A 20,747-nucleotide genomic window follows, 5' to 3' on the forward strand; every position below is an offset into this window, starting at 1 on the left:
ATCTCTTCAATTTCCATGTGGCTGTATAATGTTTGAATCACACATGAAGGACAAGATCTATAAGAGTATGATCCTGGAATTTCTTTCAGATAAAATGAAGACAAACTAAGGAGCATGCCTCAGATGGGAACCTTTCCCTTGGCCGCAACTCAATACATTTATGGACAAAAATATCTCTAATGCCATAAATGAAGCATATCAAATACTCTCTTCAGTAAGAGAACTCATACAAGACATGTTCTGAAATTAAAAAAAAAACATAACTAATACTTACAGATAGATTTTCATTTTCAGATTTTTTTATCACAACGCAAACCCCATCTGAAAAAAAAAGATAAGGAAATATATTTTTTTTGTGTTTTAAAAATCAGTAAGAAAAAAAAAAATATAAGCAATCTCTCAGTTCATGAATCCAGCAAGAACAAAGTTCAGTTCTAAGAGAACGTCTTAAGAGCTATCAACCATTACTTGAATACTACAGGAATATCAGGAAAGCCCTCCCATTACTTGGAGATTTACAGTACTTTAAGAACACTTGGCATCATAAAGGCCAAGAGACAGGTATTTTGAAAGTGTGTGCCAATATTTACCCTTTATATCAAAATATTCATCCAATGCATGCTGGAAAGATGGAAATTGTTCTCTGTTCTGTTCTAGAGTCCAAATAAAAAGGCGCATTTCCTCGGGTGGGGCCTGTTTGAAATAATCTGTAATAGTGAAGCCAGGGCTGCTAAAAAACTCGGGCATGGTGCCGAACTTCTGAATGAGGACGTCTTGGAGTGGGGGGAAGCTCAACAGAGGGCTGAGATCCAGCTCCTCCAGATACTCAGAGTACTGGTCAAGGAAATCCTTCGCAGCCTTCAAACCTGCCAGGGACAAGGAGAGGGGTATGTTCAGTTCATATTGTAAAAATAATAGATATATTTCAATATTGCATTAAATACAGCCCACTCCCAATTTAGCGCTCTCAACTTAAGTGGTCGTCTCCGGAAAATAAAATTGAAAAAATGCTTAATTCTCTGAAAAATTAATGAGGCACACCTTCGAGAGCTAGTGAGCCAATAAAACGGTGTTATTTACTTTTATTTACTGTTTTGATACTTACATTTAATATTTTGTATTACCTTAAGGAGCTAGTAGGGTTATTTTTGTAAGCAAAGGTAAGATTTGACTATATGTGAATTTGGCTTTGCATACTACTCAAAATCCCTAGCCCCCACATACGTTACGAGCCAACTGTAACACTGAAATATTAAAGATGTCAAGAGCTTTATTTTAAATACCGGTATGAACACCGATCAAGACGAACAGAGCCTCATAGAAAAAAACTATTTCAGAGAAAACTGGTCTTACTGGGTCACTCTAAAGGTCTGTCAATGAACTAAGAAATGGGAAAAGGTTAACGACATCACAGCCGAAGTGAAAATTAAGATCAGATTTTTTGAACCTCAAGAGTGAGAAAAGGGCCCCACCTGCATTATTCAGCCTGTGGGCCCAGTTGTGCTGTTTTGGGCTGATGCCTGGACTGTGAGTCAGTGCCTCAATAAACACTCTGGCCCACACCCTGTTCTTCGTTTCCAGCAGTAGGTCCACAATGTCTCCCAGTGTTTCAGGCTCTTCTAGACCATGCGCTGAGATGATGTTGCCTTTCTCCCTTTCAATTGCTATCCAAGGTCGGATATGCTCCACCAAGACATCCAGGGATTTTTCTTCTTCTAATAGCTGTTTGTTTTCGCTTATCTGCTGTAGTATGCAGTCCCCAATCATCATCCTCTTCTGAGGAGCTGCTGAAGAGTTACAAGCAAAACATAACTGGTGGCAAACATCCTAATTACCAGTAATTATCTGTTACTTTAATAAAATGAATCTTATAATGGTTAGATCCTGCTAAAGGACGTGCACTTGCAGTGAGTGCAGTTTTGCCAAACCTACACAGTGATGATACAAGACTGCAGATTAATCTCCCCTGTAAACCAGACCTTTCTGCTGAGCACTGCTTATAAAATGAAATATTGACTGTATTAACCACAGGTTTTTATGTTTCCTCAGATGGAATAATACATCCTAATGAGAATTCTGTGTAATTTCAATTAATAAAAGAATTAATAATAATAATAATAATAATAATAATAATAATAATAATAATAATAATAATAATACCTATAAAAATACCTTACAAGTTCAGAAGCACCTTAATACTGTATGTATTAGAAGATACATAGCATTTCCAGGAATATACCACCTCAATATGAATCTCTTTAAAAGAAGCATTAATGTTTCTTCTTACTGGACATGGAAAAAGCACACATCTCAGTTAAGATGACAGGGCCCACATTGGGTACCTTGGCTCTGGGATTCCTGCTCACTCCCATCACTCTTCACTGGCGAGTCCTCCAGGTTCTCTTTAATGGCCTCAGATGCCGCCTTTCTCTGCTGCTTTCGTCTGAACTTGCGATCTTCTTTAGATTTCATCTTCTTCTGGCTGAAAAGCAAATCACGTTTTAAATCGTGGAATGAGTTTCATTACAGGACGTGAATGTTTCCAGGATGCCTGAAATAAGAAGGATGTTTTCATGTCGTGCAGGCAATGAAACGGGTAAAAAAGCCACAGCACTGTTTTTCAATTGTCAGTGCAGCCATGCCTATCAAGTACATATGACGAAAATACTGAAGTATGCGCCTTACCTTGTACATTTCAGTTTGATAACCGATTTTCCAGAAACTCTGCTTTTTTGAACAGAAGACTCAAACTAGAAGATAAAAAAAAAACAGATTTTTGTTCCAAAGCTTCATTGCTCTCAAAACCTTGACACTGCATGTGTCCAAAACTGAATAAGCAAGTCAATAGTTCTGGACAATTTTTCCAGCCTGAGGCTTTAAAAAACAGAACCAGAAAACTTGAGCAGCTCTTTAAAAACCAAAAGCCGTACCTCACATTTAATTAAGCCGTTTGAGCCATAGATAATGATTCTGGAAATTTTTCCACCACAATCAGGTGTGAAACACGTATCTTGTAGAAAATCCTGTGGGGTGAAAAACAATATTCAGTGCAAATGGAAGACAGTAAAACTGGACCTCTTTCTAGTGGTGAAAAGGAGTTTACTTTAAATCTCACAGAACAGGCAGGAATGCCCATAGAGGGCCAGCTCATGACTGTTCTGATTTGTTTTTCCATCATCTGCTCAGGACCACGGACAGATTTCCCACAGTGAACAACTAAGTAATCATTACTTGATTTCAGTACTTAAGTATACTTAACTTCTGGAAAAAAACCCAGATGAATTTCTGCCCTAAAGAACTGGACCTCCCAGTCTTCTTTTAGAAACTACTTTTCTTTTTTCCATCTATGCAAAAGAGAGTGTTTCTTCTTTCTTTGCCATTGGTCCTTACCTTATCATTTTTATCATTGTACAATACAGCTTTCATTTTCTTCCAGCAGTTAATGTGATACTCCACACTACACATCTGGCAACACATCATTCTGATGAAACCCTGGAATGGTAACAGACCTTAGTTCAGTGACATATCAGACAACCTGCTTGTCAAAGCCTTAATCATTAAGCAAACGTTGTGTAAAGATACCAGCAGGATTTAGTGAAAGGATTTACCTTAAAATCTGGATCTGTGAAGTAGATCTGAATTTTTGAATGACTCAAGCACTGCTGACAGCAACAGACAGCATCAGGCTTAGGAGGAAACTTGCAAACCTCTATAGCTTTCTCCAAAACATCCTAGATAACAGAGAAAGCAAATTCAAAACTGAAATAACGTATGGAAAATTATCTCAGCACTTCCAAAAACATGAAGAGGAAAGGATTCCATACAGCAGACAGATGAGCAGGATTGCAAAATGTTGATGTACAAAGAAGAATCAGAATACTTTAAATGTATATTTTTAAAAACTGCCGAGTTCTCTGGTGTTCTCACTTTGTTTCAAAACCATCTCCTGAGAACATGAAAAACCCTGCTTCTTTACACTTTATTAAGGCTTCACTGTTTCTTTATTCAATCTTAAGCACACCTGTAACCGTAGGATAAATTTGGGTGTAATTATGGACAGCAATGTCAATTACAAAGCTTCTCACCTTTAAATAGTCTGTCTGAGTTTCTTTTACAATAACTGTAGTTGTTGGCCAGGTTTGTTTTCCAGGTGTGATCTGATGCTTTATCATGATTAAAGAGTCATTAAATTTGGCCAGAGCTTCTGAAAACCTGAAAAACAAAAGATAAAAGTCCCACCTCTTAACTGTGTACCTCACATTTTGCCAAAATCTCGACACCAGAGTTATAATAATAATAATCCTTGCACTAATATAGCATTTCTGGACACTCCATTCAAAGTGCTTTACAAGTAATGGGGAATCCCCATGAAATGGAAATCTCATAAGTAAATTGATTCTTAAAATGTAGAGAGCTTTAGGAAAATATATAACAAGGATGTAACTGCTGTGCTACGTGCAGATTTTTAAAAGACAGTGTGTCAACAAAGTACGCACTGTCTAGGTTACTTTTAGAAGACAGTGCATCAACACAGTATGTACTGTCTGGGTTATTAGATTAGCCGAAGGTAACCGATAAGCTTTGCAAAAAATATACTGGTGCTTCTTCTTTCGTTTTTATGATGTAATCTGTTTTGTCCTAAGGAAAGGAGAACTATTAGAAGGGACAAAGTGCTGAACTTTCCCTTGCAGTGCATAGCACCCAACTTGTCAAGGGCACAGGATGTTTTAATCATGTTTATCTCTGCTGCTTGAAGAAGGGAGTAGAAACTATTTGAACAATTGCTCTTCTTTGCTAAAAGCAAAAACCTATAAGTAATGGAAAATTACTGCTTTGCCTGTCCTTGAAGTGTTGCATCAGCTTAAAAAAAGATATAAAACAAGGTCTCTCCCTGCTTGCTTTTGAATCAGCTTTCACTTCTCTGCACAGACGGGGTGATGGCTTCTTCCCATATTGCAATATGAATAAAGACCTTACTGAGTGAATGAGAATACCTCTCCTGGCTCTTCTTCGATAAAATTCCACGACACCCACCATCACCAATGCACTCCAAAATGCACCATTACGCTCAGCTATCAGTGGGGAGGATGACAGATGAATGAAGCCAGTTCACAGATGGGAATTATTCAGAGGCCATGATCGGTAAAGGTCAGAAGAAATTTGTCCAGGACACCAGAGTAACACCCCTACTCTTTTCGAGAAACACCCTGGGATTTTTAGCCATGGAGAGGACCTCGGTTTTACATCTCATTTGAAAAACGGCACCTTTTTAACAGTATATTGTCCCCATCACTAGAGAAAAAATTGGTCTGCTTCTTAAAGAAAGCCATTACAGTATGTCCGCACCTGTTTTGCCTGAGGTACACTTTCCCAATGCCATAATACACCACACAGTGGAAGCGTCTCACATCCTTAAAATCAGATTCAATTCTGTACAGCTCGGCTTCCGCTTCAGCAAGCTCCTGAGGAGACAACAAAGGAAGGTGAAAAGGTAGCTGGTCGATATATTTGTGAGAAACGAAGTGCGTGGCACTTCTCAACGGCTGTGATGGCTGAGAGGTGAAGGCGTTGGACAAGTAATCTAAGAGGTTCAATCTCTTACCAATCAATCTCTTACCTCCTCTTGAGCCTCTAGCTTCCTGTAAACCTTATGCGCTCTGTTCTGCCCAAGCAGAATTAAAGCAATTTCAAACTTCATAATACAGGCACATGCTGAAATGCTATTCCTTTTCACAACAGCCTTTCCTTCCAATGTATTTACTGATATGGTGACAATGTACGTTGCTACTTTATGTCCAGAGTCGCACTTTTCCAATTATCGTCCTATCTTTCTGGGTACACCAAGTGCACATTTCTTTCTCGCACTGCAGGGTTACTTGACAAAGTGACAGCAGACACCTGCAAGTGCAAGTCATCCGGGATGAACAGTAGACCCCCTAACAGGGGAGAAGGGAGGCTTACCTCAGGCTGACCGATTTCCTGAAGGGCAGCAGCATGACCATATATGAGCATTACATGGTCAAGAGATGACAGACTTAGCTCCTGGAAGTAAAAAAAAAAAAATACATTTACGTAACAGGCATGGCTCCAGGATGTGATAATACAAGCTAATTAATTTTATTAATTATATAGTGTGACCGTAGCTTCATTAAAAGCCCAAGGACCCAAAGAGACAAGTGGAATGAACTTGAGGGCCACTTAAGATCCCAAACCAGAGATATTTCTTTACACAGTACTGTAGACATCTGTAATCAAATCCCAAAGTCCTACAGTTGAAGCTGACTAAGTGGGAGCCTTTAAGAAAGGGACAGAAAGAATTCTTGAAATATTAAGCTACAAGCAACCAAACTAGCAAGATGAGTGGAATGACCTTTTTATAATAAAACCTAACCGGTGTGCGTAAATTCAGAAAATAAAATACATACACCAAAAAGTGATTTTAAAATTCTCACCTGTAACTTTTGTAGCTGCTAGGTAAACCACAAAGAATGTTTATGCAGAATTAAACTAGTAATACCAGGCACAAATAAATGGCACATTTAAATGTTTTACTTGAACACTGATCTACCAGGTATATAAGGAGAAGAGAAATAGAATTCCCCAATTAACCCAGATGAAAGGTTTGTGAGAAGGTGAAAAGAAAGTGAAAACACAACAGCGCAATGCTTAATCCACAGTACATGGTGAACATATTTTTTATGCCAGATTACAGACTAGCTAATGTCCACAGATAACGCCAGTAGACCTTTCTCCATAAAGTCTCCATTTTTAACTCTACTCAAGCACAGCAAGGTGAGGTAATGTTTCTTGCATCATCGTATCCACCCATATTACAAAGAAATCGTGACTTTATGGAACACTGGAACCAGGATGTAGCCTCTGGGTGGAGAACCACATTCTTCATACACACTATCTCGGATTTAACCCTTGGGTCTGCAATTTAGTCAATTGGAGGCCTTAAAGTTCTAGAGCACTGGCACTTTTAGAATGACATAAATTTGTACAGGCAACTGCTAGCTGAAAATGAAAGGCAGGCAGCTATGCATTCAGTTATTATAAATCAGGATTAGAGACGGCACTGAAAACGTAATAGGACACACTAGTTTCACAGGAAGTTCAAAATTTGAAATATGTAGATATGTTAAAAACTGAACTGAAAAGGAAGATTAAATATTTCATTAGAGAAGTAGAACTAAAACTTGTACAGTGCACAATATTCTTCCATTACTTATTTTAAATATATTCTTGATGGTCAGAATTCGATTTTATTGATGTCTCATGGTGTAAATTAAAAATTGCGGAAAATTAAACATTTCTTTTCACGTTAAACACTTTCCTCAAAGTTTTCTGTTTATTCCAGAGCTAATTACTCTAGTTAATTACTTAAAATATCAGTTGTAATTATTGTACATGCCTTTGAAAACAATACTGTCTGATGTCACATATTAATTCAATAACTGGCAAAAATATATTTGCAAACATGTGCACATTTCGCAGTACAATGCAGGACTAAAATCACCTGTAAACCTCCTTGAGGGATAGCGATAGCCATATCAGGCAGCTCGGCTTGTTTTGTAATTAGTGGCGTTTTTAGATTTAAAAAAAAAAATCTGCCAAACTCAAGTCTGAAAGGGACGTCACATGATGACCAAATAAACACTGAAACTGTGTAACTCGAATCCATAATGGATCTTGAAAACAAAACAAAGGCACAAAAAGGTTTGGCAAAGGCGTGTGGGCGGACCGGTGGCTCTCTGGCTCAGGATCTGCGCCTGTGACTGGATGGTTGCCGGTTCAAATCCCGCGGCCGGCAGAGGAATCCTACTCCGTTGGGCCCCTGAGCAAGGCCCTTAACCCCAACTGCTCCAGGGGCGCCGTACAGTGGCAGACCCTGCGCTCTGACCCCCAGCTTCTCTCCCTGTCTGTGTGTCTGTGTCTCCATGGAGAAAAGCTGGGGTATGCGAAAAGACGAATTCCTAATGCAAGAAATCGTATAGGGCTAATCAAGAAACATCATCACATTATCCTCTTACCTTTAACATGGTGCTGTCCAGGAGGCGCAGCGCTTGAGAAAAGGCCTGCTGAGCATTGCGCCAGCGCTGGTCAGCCATGGCCGTGTGGGCATCCTGCACCAGGGACCTCAGCTTGTCTTGGATACCTCTGTACGCGAGTTCTGACAACAGCTACAGACACACAGAACAGGGTGGGGGAAATGACTCTATGGCTTGGCACACATCTGGGTCCTTTTTTCTTCTTTGCAAGATAAGGGCTGGTAATACCAGTCCTCAAGTTGTAATACAGTTTCTCACAAATTAGTTTCGGCCCTATGAAAACCGGGCCTTCTATTTTTTTTTTAAAACCAAACATTAGTTAGTCTGGCTTCTCTTGATAACCAGTGAAAAATCAAATCAGTGTTGTTCTAACGATTAACTCTAGGCTGAAATTGTTTCGTGTAGTCTTGAATTGAAATGTTTTCTGTATACTAATTTTAGTTGAAACAGCAACTTTCAAAATTCTAAAAAAGTTGGTTAAGAGTAACTGAAGCTTTGGGGTTTAAATTATGATTTTTTTTCCAGCTTTTACAGACTCAGATTCTAAATGTTTTTTACCTTTTCCTGAGGGTGCTGGTTTTTGCCTTTCATCTTTTGCTTGTCTGGAGTGTGCGCATCTATTTTTTGTTTTTTAATTCCCGGCATTTCCCTAAAGAAAAGAAGAACAGATGGTTATCCATTTTTTTTTCTCTGCGAGATGGATGTTTAACCACAGGAACTGGTTATTCCAGAAACACTGCCACACAGAGCTCTTGCTCCAGTCTAGAAATGATTCTCGTGTTGTTTCCACTCTCAGTGTGCACTTAAAAGACAGCACTTCTACATAACTCTACTGCAACTCTGCACTGAGAAAGCAGCTTTTTATCATAATAATCTTATAGAATCTTGCTTCACCATGAACATAAAAATAAAAACAGTAAACAAGCTGTATTCGGCAGGAAGTGACCATACACAAAACCTACTTTACTCATAGCAGAAAGAACTAAAGGATTGGTATGCTGAAACAATTCAAATAAACAACTTCAATAATTTCAATAATGCAGCTGTTTGAAACATTACATCTAAAAGACTGATTTTAACTTAAAGTTTTAAACAAAACTACATAACTCCTTACTTTCAAGATTTCTTTCCTTACACATGACTTATTTATTGCCACCAACTTTATAAACCTATTTCATAACCTATAATATAACCTCAATGAAATTTTGTACGTACTGCATGTGTTTTTTTTTTCCTGAGCTTCAAAAATCCTGGATTTATCTGCTTCTTCCGTTCCCTTTTCTTCTACCGTACGGTAGTTTTGCTCATGTTACAACAACACTAACTTTCACTTTCCCTACGTAACAAGACCAGAAGGCAGTGCTAACACTGTCACAGTTCGTGATTGGATGATTAGCTGAGGAAAAAACCCCACACAATGAGGCATGAGCTGAAGACAAGCACAACGGACTAAATGGGACCAGAGCCAGGAGAAACATTCAGGTGAAACCTATGCAAATTTACAGAAGGATCCAGGAAGTACTGCATGAAATGAAATGTGCTGAGTAATCCTTGGTTTTTACACAAAGCACTAAGAATGGACTACTTCAAACATCATCCTGTAGGAGCACTGACAATAATAGAACATGTGCAGTACATCTGAATGGTGATATTTGCTCTCTCCCAAAGAATTACAATATCTAGCATTAAAAGTTATCAGTAACAGGATAATCTGTAAAGGATTTTTCCTTATTAACGTTATAAGGGGATACAACTTGCTTAGGCAGAACTGTCAATTTTCCCCACACAGAGTACAGGTGTAACAAAATTACGAAAAAAATTAACCATAACCAGAAATCTACATGATAGGAAAGTACTGTATTTGAACTTTTCAGTGCTATGCAACACACACAGCTTGTTTATTCTTTTGAAATAGAAGAGCATATGTACCCATATTATAAGTACTAGTTTTGTTCTCTGCTACCCTGTGCGTTAACCATTCTAGGAGATGCAAGTCAAAAGTTCAGGTTCAATACTTTCATTGTATAAGCTCAAATTTCTTGCAACACGCTGTGATGGCAATAAAGACATACAATACACACATACAACTTAAATCCAATAACAGAATGCTTCCATCCAACACACTCACACACTATCCAAAACGCACACCACTAACAGAATCAATAACAGTGAGATAAATCACAGTGAGTAGCAGGGACTCCAAAAGATGAAAGTGTGATCGTATGAGGTTCTGGAACATTACTGGAACAAAGCTGTTTGTTGCTTTGCATTTCCCACATTCCATTGTTTCCCCAAGGTCACTACAGAAGGACAGAAACATGCTGTGTTTGGCATTCCTTAACACTTTAAACACTTCTCGGCCAAATCTTTTGAGAGATGCCAGAAAATTAAAAAAAAAAAAAAACAAAGCAAATACTTACCTAATTGTTTCTCTGGTCTCGTTAGATTTATATTCTGAAAGGCCTTCTTCCTTATCTTTACCTAAAAAGTAGGACCAGATATCTTTTAGAGTCTTGCGGAGCACGCCGGAAATCTGTGAGAAACACCTATAGGGAAAATAACTGAGCATATCGGTTTGTGGATGTACAAAGAAATGAGCGCTGATGTTGAGTTTCTGCCGTTTTGATATCGATACAAAAGGTTTACCACGCCCTTGCTTAATGAACACTTAAAACACCACCCCCTGAGCTCCTCAATCTGCCCCAGCATGCCCTTCTTGGACATAGACAAATCACAGGCTGTTTGTAAAATAGTACAGATAAAAGAAATGCTCACAAAAAAATTATTAGCCAGCGTTTATACTTTTCATCCTAAGTAAGTGCTCTTAACAGTGGATCATGATAACACCAAATCCTTTGTTCTTGTTGTTCTCCGCTGTACTTATATTTATTTGGCCACACTTGTATCCAAAGCAAATTATATTTGCTCCCATTTAAAATTCTAGGTATATTTTACCAGAGCAATTTAGGTAAAGCAGTTTGTTGCAGGGTACAACAGCAGTATGTCATCTGGGATTTGAAACCACAACCTTCCAGTTATGAGTGGAGGACCCTTAGCACTACCCCCACTGCATCATCGCCCCACATCTATTTGTATTTACTGTGGTTTTCCAGGGTCAGAAATGAAGTATACATTTCTACAGCTTTTCTTGGCTATGCAGGGATTCCCAGACCCTTTACCTTCAGTGTGACATTTAGGTTTTCAAACAGGGGTTTCAATAAGTCTAAGTCAGATGGACTAAAATGGAATGAAATGTCTGTCTGACAGATTTCACCCGAAAACAAATGTTCAAACAAGTGTATGGCATTCGCAAAGCCAAGCAAAAGACAGCTGTCAACAGAACTGAACCCAGCCCAGTTTGGACCCAGGCAGTACAGCTGAACACGGAAACGGTGAATCTGAATGAGCTCACCTGCAGATACTCCCGTCGTGCACTGGTGTTCAACCACCTGCAGAAATACCGCACAAAAGGGTAGAAGTTTCACACCTCAGTCAAATTTCATTTGGAAAGAACGCAAGGCAGAAAGAAATCACATCAGGTAGCAAACCTTACGTTCCTTGGAACAGCACACTTCTAAATAAAACACATGACAAGCATGCCTATCTTTCAGGAGGAGATGCACAGATAAGGTTTTGCGATTTCTGAATGACTCCAGCCCCAGAGGTACTTACCTGGCTCTTGCTCTCAGGCTCTGGCTTTGAAGAATCTTCATCAGCTGCCCGCTGGCTTTCAGTTTCTGTTCTTGTGTCTGCTTCTGGTCTAAAATAATTTTGGAAGAAATCTGGCCTTAGGTAATGCACCTAAAACTATGAAGATGCTGCTCAAAATGACTTCACACAAGTTTAATCCTGTGCGTCACTGTATGTCAAGGGTCAGAACAACTACTAAAAAATAAATTCATAAGTAAAATGCACACATAAAAACATTACTTTCTGCTGAAATCACTCTTGGCTCCATTTTTTTTTCTTCTTCCACCACCTGAAAAATAATGAAAATATGTAACTCAGATTTTTTTATGCATTTGAAGCCTTTTCATACACTACTTTCTTGCAAATGTGCTGCATGGTCACAAAGAACTGCATATCCAAAGTGTTTTGCAAAGAGGAAAGAACCCACTTCCTCCACCACAAAAAAACGTTACACGCAGCAGTTATTACACACTAGCATCCTCACTGCACAGAAGATCGTGTGGAGGAGAGAGAAATCCACTTGAATTCATAATTAATAGAATTCTTTAATGATCAAGTAGTAGGTCCTTGATTTATTGTCTCATTGAAAGGAGTGGCACCCCCAACAGCACAGGCAGCCCAGTATAAGTATCCTGGAGCACTGGTCTGTGGAAATTCTGGTTCATACGGAGAGTACCCCAACATCATCTAGAGCATCAACCTGGTTTCAGGTTGAACCCAAGGGCTCCCATCCCACAACGGACAAGGCCTATTCTTGCGTAGTTTCCGAGACACCATGAGACGAGGCAAGGAAGTCGTAAAACTCGGGATGCTACTAGCTCTCCAGCGTTCGGGATATCCTTTTCAAAAGCTCGACACGGCTGCCGTAACATTTAAAACCCCCCCTAATTTCCTTCTAACGTCTCACGGGGCCACGGATAAGTGAAAACTCTGCTGATGAAGCAACCGTTGGTAGGGGGGGAAAAAAAACTCCTGTACGACAGGCTTTGATGTCCCCAGTCCCATCTAGGAACCCCCTAGGAGAGAGTGGAACGTCAGATTGTCTACCTCGGATGCTGTCCAGCTCTTCCCGGAAGCGGGCGCTTTGCTGTAGGAGGTCCCGCATCCCCTCGGAGTCATTACTGCACAGCACCTGGGCCTTCTCATTGGCCTCCAGAGCCCGCACGCGCTCCCCGAGAAAGAACAGGGCATCGCAGAAACGGTAGTGACCCTGAGGAGCACAAGCAAGCCAGCCACTCACTGCAGACATCCCTGCTGAACAGGGCCCAACACTTCTTTTTGAAAATCTTTTCAACTGTCCTCGCTGGTGTAAGTTGCGGTGAAAACCCCGCCCCCCCAAAAAAAGCCTTTTGTGGAGTACGGCTTTGTAAAGGCTCGTTTTGTGTTGGAGCAGCTCTGAGCAGAAGCCGACACTTTCTCATCATGGAATAACACATGGAGGAAAATACTGTGCATCTGTGCCGACAATGCAGCGTCGTCTGCTTATTTTCCCATCCTCAATAAATTCAGCACTTATTAGTTTTATGAATCTTAAAATGGAGTCTGACTTAAACCTAAAAACACAGAACACTGCATATGTATGTCGATTTACATAGTTGCTAGGTAAATTCAAGCTATGTCTGAATGACAGACCAGCCGGTGAACAGACTGGAGGGCTTCAGGGTATTTCTTTTTTTAATGACATACATGTAAATGAGACCTCAGAGAAAGAACTCCAGAGCAAATGGAGACTATGAACTGCAGATCAAGACGGTGTGTCACATTGCATTTGTGGCTTATCTTCTTTACGTGTTAAAAATGAAAAACTAAATAAAACCAAGGAAATGAATCATAAGGAGTGGGAGCTTCCAGTTTCTTTTCACCGCTTTCAAGGATTTCCGATGTAAACCAAAAGTGAAAGAGAACACACTTGCGCATTAAAATGTAGGTCATCTAATTATATACTGAGCGCCAAGAAACAATCTAAATCCAACAAATTCAAAAAGGTTATCAGAAAAATGACATTTTTTCTTGTCACAGGTACCCCGCTTTTATTGAACAGATATGACATAGATCAAAATCGTTACGCTGAATTAATATTCGTCGTCAAGGGTGATTCAGAGGGTTTTCCCCGAGAGTGAAGTTCCAGGATTGCATGAATGTAGTGCTGTGCAATGAGGTTGTCATCAATCAAGACGTACTGGTTCCTGTAATGACGACCCCTCCCGGCTATCACATGTACCTCAACAGCAACCTTGACGAGGAGCTGTGGCAGGCCGTGGCCTGTCCCTGGAGGACCGACTCGGGATGTCATGTCTTGGTAGAAGGTGGCTGCTTTTTAACAGCCCAAATCGCCTCCAACATACAGATATCCCAAAGCCTTTGATCTCCTGATAAGCGGGGCATACTGGCCTCTGTGCTTCTCTGTCTTGATAGTCGCGATATTCGGCTTGACGTTTAACAGTTTAAATCCCATCATAATCTACGCCCACTCAATTCTCTCTATGCAACACTAACACTGTAACAAGGTCAAGAGCGATAATTTAATCAAAATGACCCCAAAAACATGTAATCAATATTCCAAAACGGTACAGTTTTCTAAAAACAAACATGAATAAAAAGATGCATTTCTTCTGAAGCTTGGTATATTTATATTTTGTGTAATATTAGCATACTACAATCTTAGTTTAGCAATTTATACATTTCCATTTTGAAATAAAAATAAATCAGGATGCATCATACTAGTTAAAAAAAACGAATGAAGATTGATATAAAATATAAAATATAGCTTAATGGTTTTGATTTACAAAGTCATTAATACAAAGTGTGTGTTGCTGTAATACTCATCATAGCTAGAATAATGAATACACCCCAGTTGTCCTGTTTCTCGAAATTATGTGACTTGCATTCCAAATTTGAGACGTTTTCCACCTAAAGTCTCTGAGAGTTATATTTCTTGAAAATAATACATTTGTTAGGAAATCTGCCATTGATGGGATCTGCATGGTAGCTCCTCTTTCATTCTCTCTCTCCTAACAGCACTTTAAATCTTGTTTTGCTAAAAGTACCACTACAGTAATGGCTCTTTAATCTGACTAAGTCAGCAAATTGTTTTGTGTTCAGCTGCGCTTCGAATCCCACAGACTGGTGCAAATACTGGGCAGAGCATGATTTTCATCACATCTTATTACATCTTCATCAAATGAATCGACAATTCTTACCTTAGCCCAGCTAGGCTGTAATAGAGTAGCTCGTTTGCCGTCCCCAATGGCTTTTCTGATAAAGAGAGAAAAGGCACTCAATCAGCACCCTGCCTGGGCTCCCCACATTTCTTTTCCGCACCCCAAAATGCATACGCAGTGTGAACCCATATTGCGAGCATGTATCAAAGTCTTCTTACTGTACCTACTGCAAGAGAATTGTGACCATGTTGGTAAAATATTTGTCTTATTTTAATTGTCATATAAACGAAGGGATAATTTTTGTTTGTTTCCATTGTTTGAGAAAAAATTGAAATGCGATGTCTCTTCCGCGTAGTAACGCGGATGTATTTCATGTCAATCACAAGAAATTAAAACACGTGGGGAAAAAAAAATCAAAGTTCTGCTTACTGGTATTTGTCACCGCGAAAAAAGCAAAGGGCCCGGTTGCCATAAAGAATATGATTTTCAGGACTGAAAAAAAACACACAAAAACAAGTTTTACTGAAATGACATAAAAAAAGTAACTGAACACCCATTTCCTTCATTATCTGTGCTTTTATTCCAGTTGAACACCGTATCACAAAAGCCTGGCAAATTATTTCAAATCTCATTTTCAAGTATTCTGGATGGTACAAAAGTGCAAGAAAATATCTGATTACACAATTATTTAACATAATAATAAGACTCCTTTTAATGGTTTAATTGTAGGCAAGCGCTTCCTTCTGCTCTTCCTTGAAAGTGAGTTTTAGTATGTCTCCAAAATACTAAGGCTTCAGAAGCATCACTGAGGTAGGCTTTAAAGCTGGGGTTCCCAATCCTGGTCCTAGAGATCTTAGAGAACCAAGAACCTGCTGGTTTTCATTCCTGCCCAGCTTAAATATCTAATCAAGGCTTTAATTGAACTAATGTGTGACCTGAATGGAATATTTGCAATTGGGTTTATATTTTGCAGGACTTACAAAATGCAGTTAAAAGGTCACGTCCAACAAATTTAAGAGGTGAAAACAATCAAACAGTTCCTATGAATTCTGTCATTAAGTCAATTCATACTTCAGTTGTGCAACTGAGTGCTGGGCTGGGACAAGAACCAGCAGATGCGTGGGGCTCAAGGATGGGGAACCCCTGCTTTATAATGTACGAAGAGCTTTAAAGCCTGACAGCTTTAAAGGTTAAGAAGTTAACAGGTCCCGTTATTGGGCGACTGTGGAATTCCACACATAGACAACAGGCGCTGGAAACGAAACCATGGAGAAGCAGCCCCTTCCTCACGGCTCTTGTGGAAACACAACCAAGAATGGCTTACTGAAATCTGATGGCTTTGGTGTACCACTTTACGGCTGCATCGTATTTTCTCTTCTGGAACTGATCGTTTCCCTTCTTTTTCATTTCTTCGCTTTTCTGAGAAACGAGAGAACGGAAGCCGGGATATTCAAGAGGACATTCACATGGTCAGGAAATTCCAGGGCACATCTCCCCCGTGAGGACAAAAAAAAAAGAGGAAGTAAAGAAATGCAACAAGAAAGTTATAATTTATGTAAAATGCTACGTAACACTTAGTAGAACAGTTCATCAGTCTTCTTATTCCATAGATACACTGAACCTTCTCTTTACTATAAAAAAAAACATCCCCCAGCCCCACCCCATTAACATTGTGTATTTACTGGGTTATCAACAACTGGTGTAACCAGTAAGACAGTTTGAAATCGGCAAGCGGTTCCAAAACCCTGGGAAAAGAAGGCAGTGTTCAAGGGGCATGTCTGTGTTCTTATCAAACAGCTTCAACCATGAACACTAGGCCACCATTTTCCCATTTCTGCAATGGAGAATCTACAAAATTTAACCTCTGAATATGCTGCTCTGGGGTCACTGCTTGTCCTTTACGTGGCTTTAGCCTTGACAACTTAACAATTGAAAAAAAGAGAATTCCTGACCACGGGACACAGCAGGAGATAATCTCTTATTTTGCGACATTTTGCCCTACAAGCACAAGCTGCAATCTCGAGTCAAAAGGCAACGAGACGCCCAAGGTCGAGTCACCACAAGCTCCTTACCCGAATGCAGCAGGCACAGGCACTGTTTTTAAACTCCGAGATCACATCTGCCTTCTTAATTGCCATGGCTTCGATGTTCTGGGCATCTGCTCACAAACCGAGGACAAAGGGCAATCTGGTCAGTGACAGGCTGGCATTTTGTTTTTGTTTTTTCCCCGGCTTTTCTCTTTTGAAATTCTTACATTCGGTAAAGACGAAGGAGAGGACGAGGAAGCGCAGCTTCTTGGATCCCAACTTCATCACGATCGAGGCGATTTCGGGCTCTCCCGTGCGCTGCAGCCAGTGTATGGCCTCGTCCACCCAGTCCGCGCTCTGACAGCAGGGCAAGACGCACGCAATCAGTCTTTTTTCTTTTTAATACAGCTGCACTCCATATGTGGAACATGGACACCACTTTAATTATTTCAACTCGGGCATTCATAGTTTCTTAGTCAAGGCTTTTAAAAGACAATCAGAAAGAAGAAACAGCAGATTGACTCAGGAAGGAAGAAACTGGGAACGAGGCCCAAAGACTCGCTACAAATCTCACTCACAAAAAGTCTGAATGAACTTGATCGATTCTTGCGGACGTTTGCTACACCCGACGAAGCAAAACTTTTTCAGTGGACTTACCCCATTAAACCGATAACTAATTATCATCAATTCCATTGCTAAATCGTCTCTCAGCTGAAAGACAATGCATGGGGGTTATTAGCAGATTCATTTTAAGCTCTATACATTAAAATATATGGGTGATGCAGAAACTGCCCACATCTACTACAATATCCACATATAAAATCAAAATGAACTTTACAATAATTATTGCCACAAACAATATTATTTTAAAAAACAATTACATACTTTCTTTTTGTAATTCCACTCAATTAAAATTTGTACCAGTGAATACAACTATATAGACTTTATATATATATCTATATTGCAAATTACAATGATACCAACTTTCAAAGAAACAAGTGAAAATGATATTAAACAATAGCAGCACCCCCCAGAGATACAGCACACTTTCACACCAAAACGAAGACATTCGTGGCCCATGCATGTGTCAGTTAACCATTATTTTAAAGAAAAAATAACCAGTGTTTTTAGTCACTTGTGAGTTGAGTGAAAAACTCACACATCCTCGGGCCGTTGCTCTGAGAACGGATTCCAGAATTTCTATCCTGTAGAGTCTCTTAAGGGTCAAGTCATTGTGGATACTGAAATAAAAAACACACAGTGAAGCACACAAGTACAAACAGCCAGTTCAAATTACTTGATGTCTGTTAAATCAAATCGAAGCAGATGAACAGAAATAAGAATCGCACCTGTGTGCCTTTTGAAGACTCGTTCTAGCCATTCAAATTAAGGTGAAGCACTGACAAAAGTTAACTGTAGATCACATTTACACAATTCGTGCAAAACATCTCCGAAAAGACAGGAGGAGTACAAAGTTCACGAGAGCAGCTCAACCTACTTGGCATCCAGGAATCCCGCTTCGACGGCCCAGCGCGTAACACTGGACGTTTCCGATTGCTTCAGCAGAATGTGCCACCAGAACACGTAGACGTGGATCACTTGGCATGTTTCCGTTTTCACAGATGGCGGAATTCTTCTCCACGAATCACAAATCCGGTCTTCAAACGGAACGTCCGAAGGAAGAGAAATTTAATGCCCGTCCACAGAAATCACACTTTTTTTTTTTCAAATCACGTTCCACCACAAGCAGAGCCTTCTTCCCCACCCCAAACAACCACATCCAATATGCAATGCAGGCACACACTAGTGTCTGCCTAGTGTGACACTAGTGTAAATGACGGATTAATACCTTTTTTTTTTACTATATAATGTTAGCATGCCCAAAGGGGTTGGGCAGCCAGTTGACCTTGGACCCCTAGAGGTTTTTATTCTCCTTACTAAGGAGTTTTTGGTTCCACTCCTCCATTGTCTTCTGGTCTTTTCTGTTCTGCGCTCACAACCTGGATGGTCACTTGCTTTGTTAAACGCCTTGGGGCAACATTGTTGTGAAATGCGCTATATAAAAAAAATTGAATTGAATGGTGTCTTATATTTGCACACATGAGTGCCCAGGTCTGTCACAACAATGATGATGATGTGTAACAGAACATAAAAAGCAGAATGAAAAACTGGTGTCAAAGCTATTGCACCATACCTCAAGGAGCTGCCTTATCTGAACAAACTGAGTAGGAAGCAGGACACAGATTAAAAAAAAAAGATGTTCACTAATGCTGCTTCAAATAAGACACTCTTATAATTTGGAGTACAGCAACAATAACTTTAAATCATAATTCAAGCAACACTTACCCAGAGATGACATGGGAGACAGAGTATAAATGTTTTCATAGCTCTGTGAAGAACAAAGACATCAGTAGCTATTTCACAAGGTTTCTACAGCCACAACACAGTGAAAACTGTGAAAACTAAGCAGAGGTGTGTGGACCTTTCTCAAGTCCTGTATTATCTCACTCAACAGTGCAGGTTCATATCTTTGGAGAATTATATATCCAGTTATATATCCAAACAGCAACACTACTGCAGAACTCGTCATGGTCACTGTGATGTGAAACTAAAGCCACATTCCTAACCTGGGCCTAAAAGGACTTGCTTACCAAGCTTTTGATACAAAATAAATGCAACTTACTCTTTTTCTGGCATGTGGAGCATCTTCAAACTCCGGGTCTGAATCCACATCACACATTTTGGGAAATCCTTAATAAAAATGTATAAAAAGTTTAAATGTTTTTCTTATTATACCCATCTTAAAAGCTTGTGTTAAATACAGTGTTTTTATAATTCTTGTCATGAATGTGTTAGAAATAATTAACATTACAGTGTAATTTTACCCTAAACCTAGAAAATGGCATGCACACCCCACCTTTTGCACTAAACATGCTGTACAAGGATGCAATTAAAAAGTGAGAAGATGACTACAACAATATTATTTATTAACACATAAGGGTGTTTTTTTACAATAAAGGCCACCCTAACAAACACAATGACCACAATTTATTGAATTTTCTAAATAAAACTCACTTAATGCTTTTAACGACTGAGTCCAAATATGTATGTTCTATATCTAAAAAAAATCAGTCAACTTATCAGGTAAAAAAAAACAAATACAGCAGACATATCAAACTACACACTCCAATCTCTACAACGCATTTTATCTCAACCATACTAAAAAGTTCAAGAATGCCATCTTAATGAAGCTGTCCTGGGAATTTAGACCCTAAAATACACTGAGCTTCTGTGAGAGTTGTGAGGAGACAGGAATGTGATAGTTTACATGTTAAGTTTAAAACATTTTTGCTTCATTAACACTTTCCTCTTTTGAAAAAACACAATGAAGTGAGTATAATCTGAAACGATTAAAGTACTGCTTGTTTTTATATGACAACAAAGCAACTTATTAGTAGCAACACTTAAAAACAACAGAACAGAAAAAAAAACTTCCAAATTCTGTTTTCTTAAGCGTACTGAAATGCAAAGATGAAAATGCATGCTGATACTACCTGCACAAAAATGTGCATCTGGCTGCTCCGTAATGTTTTAGTGGGTCAACCCATGCCAGAAAAGTGGGGTTTTGTCTCAGTTTGTCTCAGATAGTGACAGAAAAATTAACTTGTGATAAATCTGTATTACAAAACATAACTATTTCTGAACTCTGAGGTTATAAAAAAGCCCCAGGTAATTTTGTAGCACAATGTGAGAATGACTAAAATTTCTTTCTGTCAAAAGAAGAACAAATGAGTTTCCTAGGCTCTCTCTCCTAGTGT

The 20,747-nt window shown here is 39.3% G+C and overlaps 1 protein-coding gene across 3 annotated transcripts in view; it reads right to left on the reverse strand.

Annotated features, from left to right (window-relative positions):
* ttc3 (tetratricopeptide repeat domain 3) overlaps positions 1 to 20,747 on the reverse strand; it is a 35,462-nt gene that overhangs the window by 11,045 nt on the left and 3,670 nt on the right. For 2 of the 3 annotated variants that reach the window (XM_088638913.1, XM_088638915.1), the window contains exons 2-29: positions 19,613 to 19,680; positions 19,276 to 19,318; positions 18,428 to 18,587; positions 18,089 to 18,170; positions 17,587 to 17,640; positions 17,157 to 17,286; positions 16,975 to 17,060; positions 16,227 to 16,321; positions 15,332 to 15,394; positions 14,942 to 14,996; positions 12,789 to 12,951; positions 11,982 to 12,030; positions 11,724 to 11,811; positions 11,464 to 11,500; positions 10,472 to 10,532; positions 8,610 to 8,700; positions 8,034 to 8,183; positions 5,962 to 6,042; positions 5,347 to 5,462; positions 4,086 to 4,212; positions 3,609 to 3,731; positions 3,391 to 3,492; positions 2,931 to 3,023; positions 2,686 to 2,750; positions 2,343 to 2,482; positions 1,473 to 1,787; positions 591 to 866; positions 275 to 321 (exon numbers count right to left, since the gene is read on the reverse strand). In XM_088638913.1, coding sequence (XP_088495039.1) covers positions 275 to 321; positions 591 to 866; positions 1,473 to 1,787; positions 2,343 to 2,482; positions 2,686 to 2,750; positions 2,931 to 3,023; positions 3,391 to 3,492; positions 3,609 to 3,731; positions 4,086 to 4,212; positions 5,347 to 5,462; positions 5,962 to 6,042; positions 8,034 to 8,183; positions 8,610 to 8,700; positions 10,472 to 10,532; positions 11,464 to 11,500; positions 11,724 to 11,811; positions 11,982 to 12,030; positions 12,789 to 12,951; positions 14,942 to 14,996; positions 15,332 to 15,394; positions 16,227 to 16,321; positions 16,975 to 17,060; positions 17,157 to 17,286; positions 17,587 to 17,640; positions 18,089 to 18,170; positions 18,428 to 18,587; positions 19,276 to 19,318; positions 19,613 to 19,680 — 2,960 coding nt within the window. The remainder of the gene's footprint in view (positions 1 to 274; positions 322 to 590; positions 867 to 1,472; positions 1,788 to 2,342; positions 2,483 to 2,685; positions 2,751 to 2,930; positions 3,024 to 3,390; positions 3,493 to 3,608; positions 3,732 to 4,085; positions 4,213 to 5,346; positions 5,463 to 5,961; positions 6,043 to 8,033; positions 8,184 to 8,609; positions 8,701 to 10,471; positions 10,533 to 11,463; positions 11,501 to 11,723; positions 11,812 to 11,981; positions 12,031 to 12,788; positions 12,952 to 14,941; positions 14,997 to 15,331; positions 15,395 to 16,226; positions 16,322 to 16,974; positions 17,061 to 17,156; positions 17,287 to 17,586; positions 17,641 to 18,088; positions 18,171 to 18,427; positions 18,588 to 19,275; positions 19,319 to 19,612; positions 19,681 to 20,747) is intronic. The other variant, XM_088638914.1, reaches the window with a different exon arrangement.

The sequence above is a fragment of the Lepisosteus platostomus genome, chromosome 7, assembly GCF_059453375.1.
Source record: "Lepisosteus platostomus isolate fLepPlt1 chromosome 7, fLepPlt1.hap1, whole genome shotgun sequence".
In the NCBI taxonomy this organism is placed as follows: domain Eukaryota; kingdom Metazoa; phylum Chordata; class Actinopteri; order Semionotiformes; family Lepisosteidae; genus Lepisosteus; species Lepisosteus platostomus.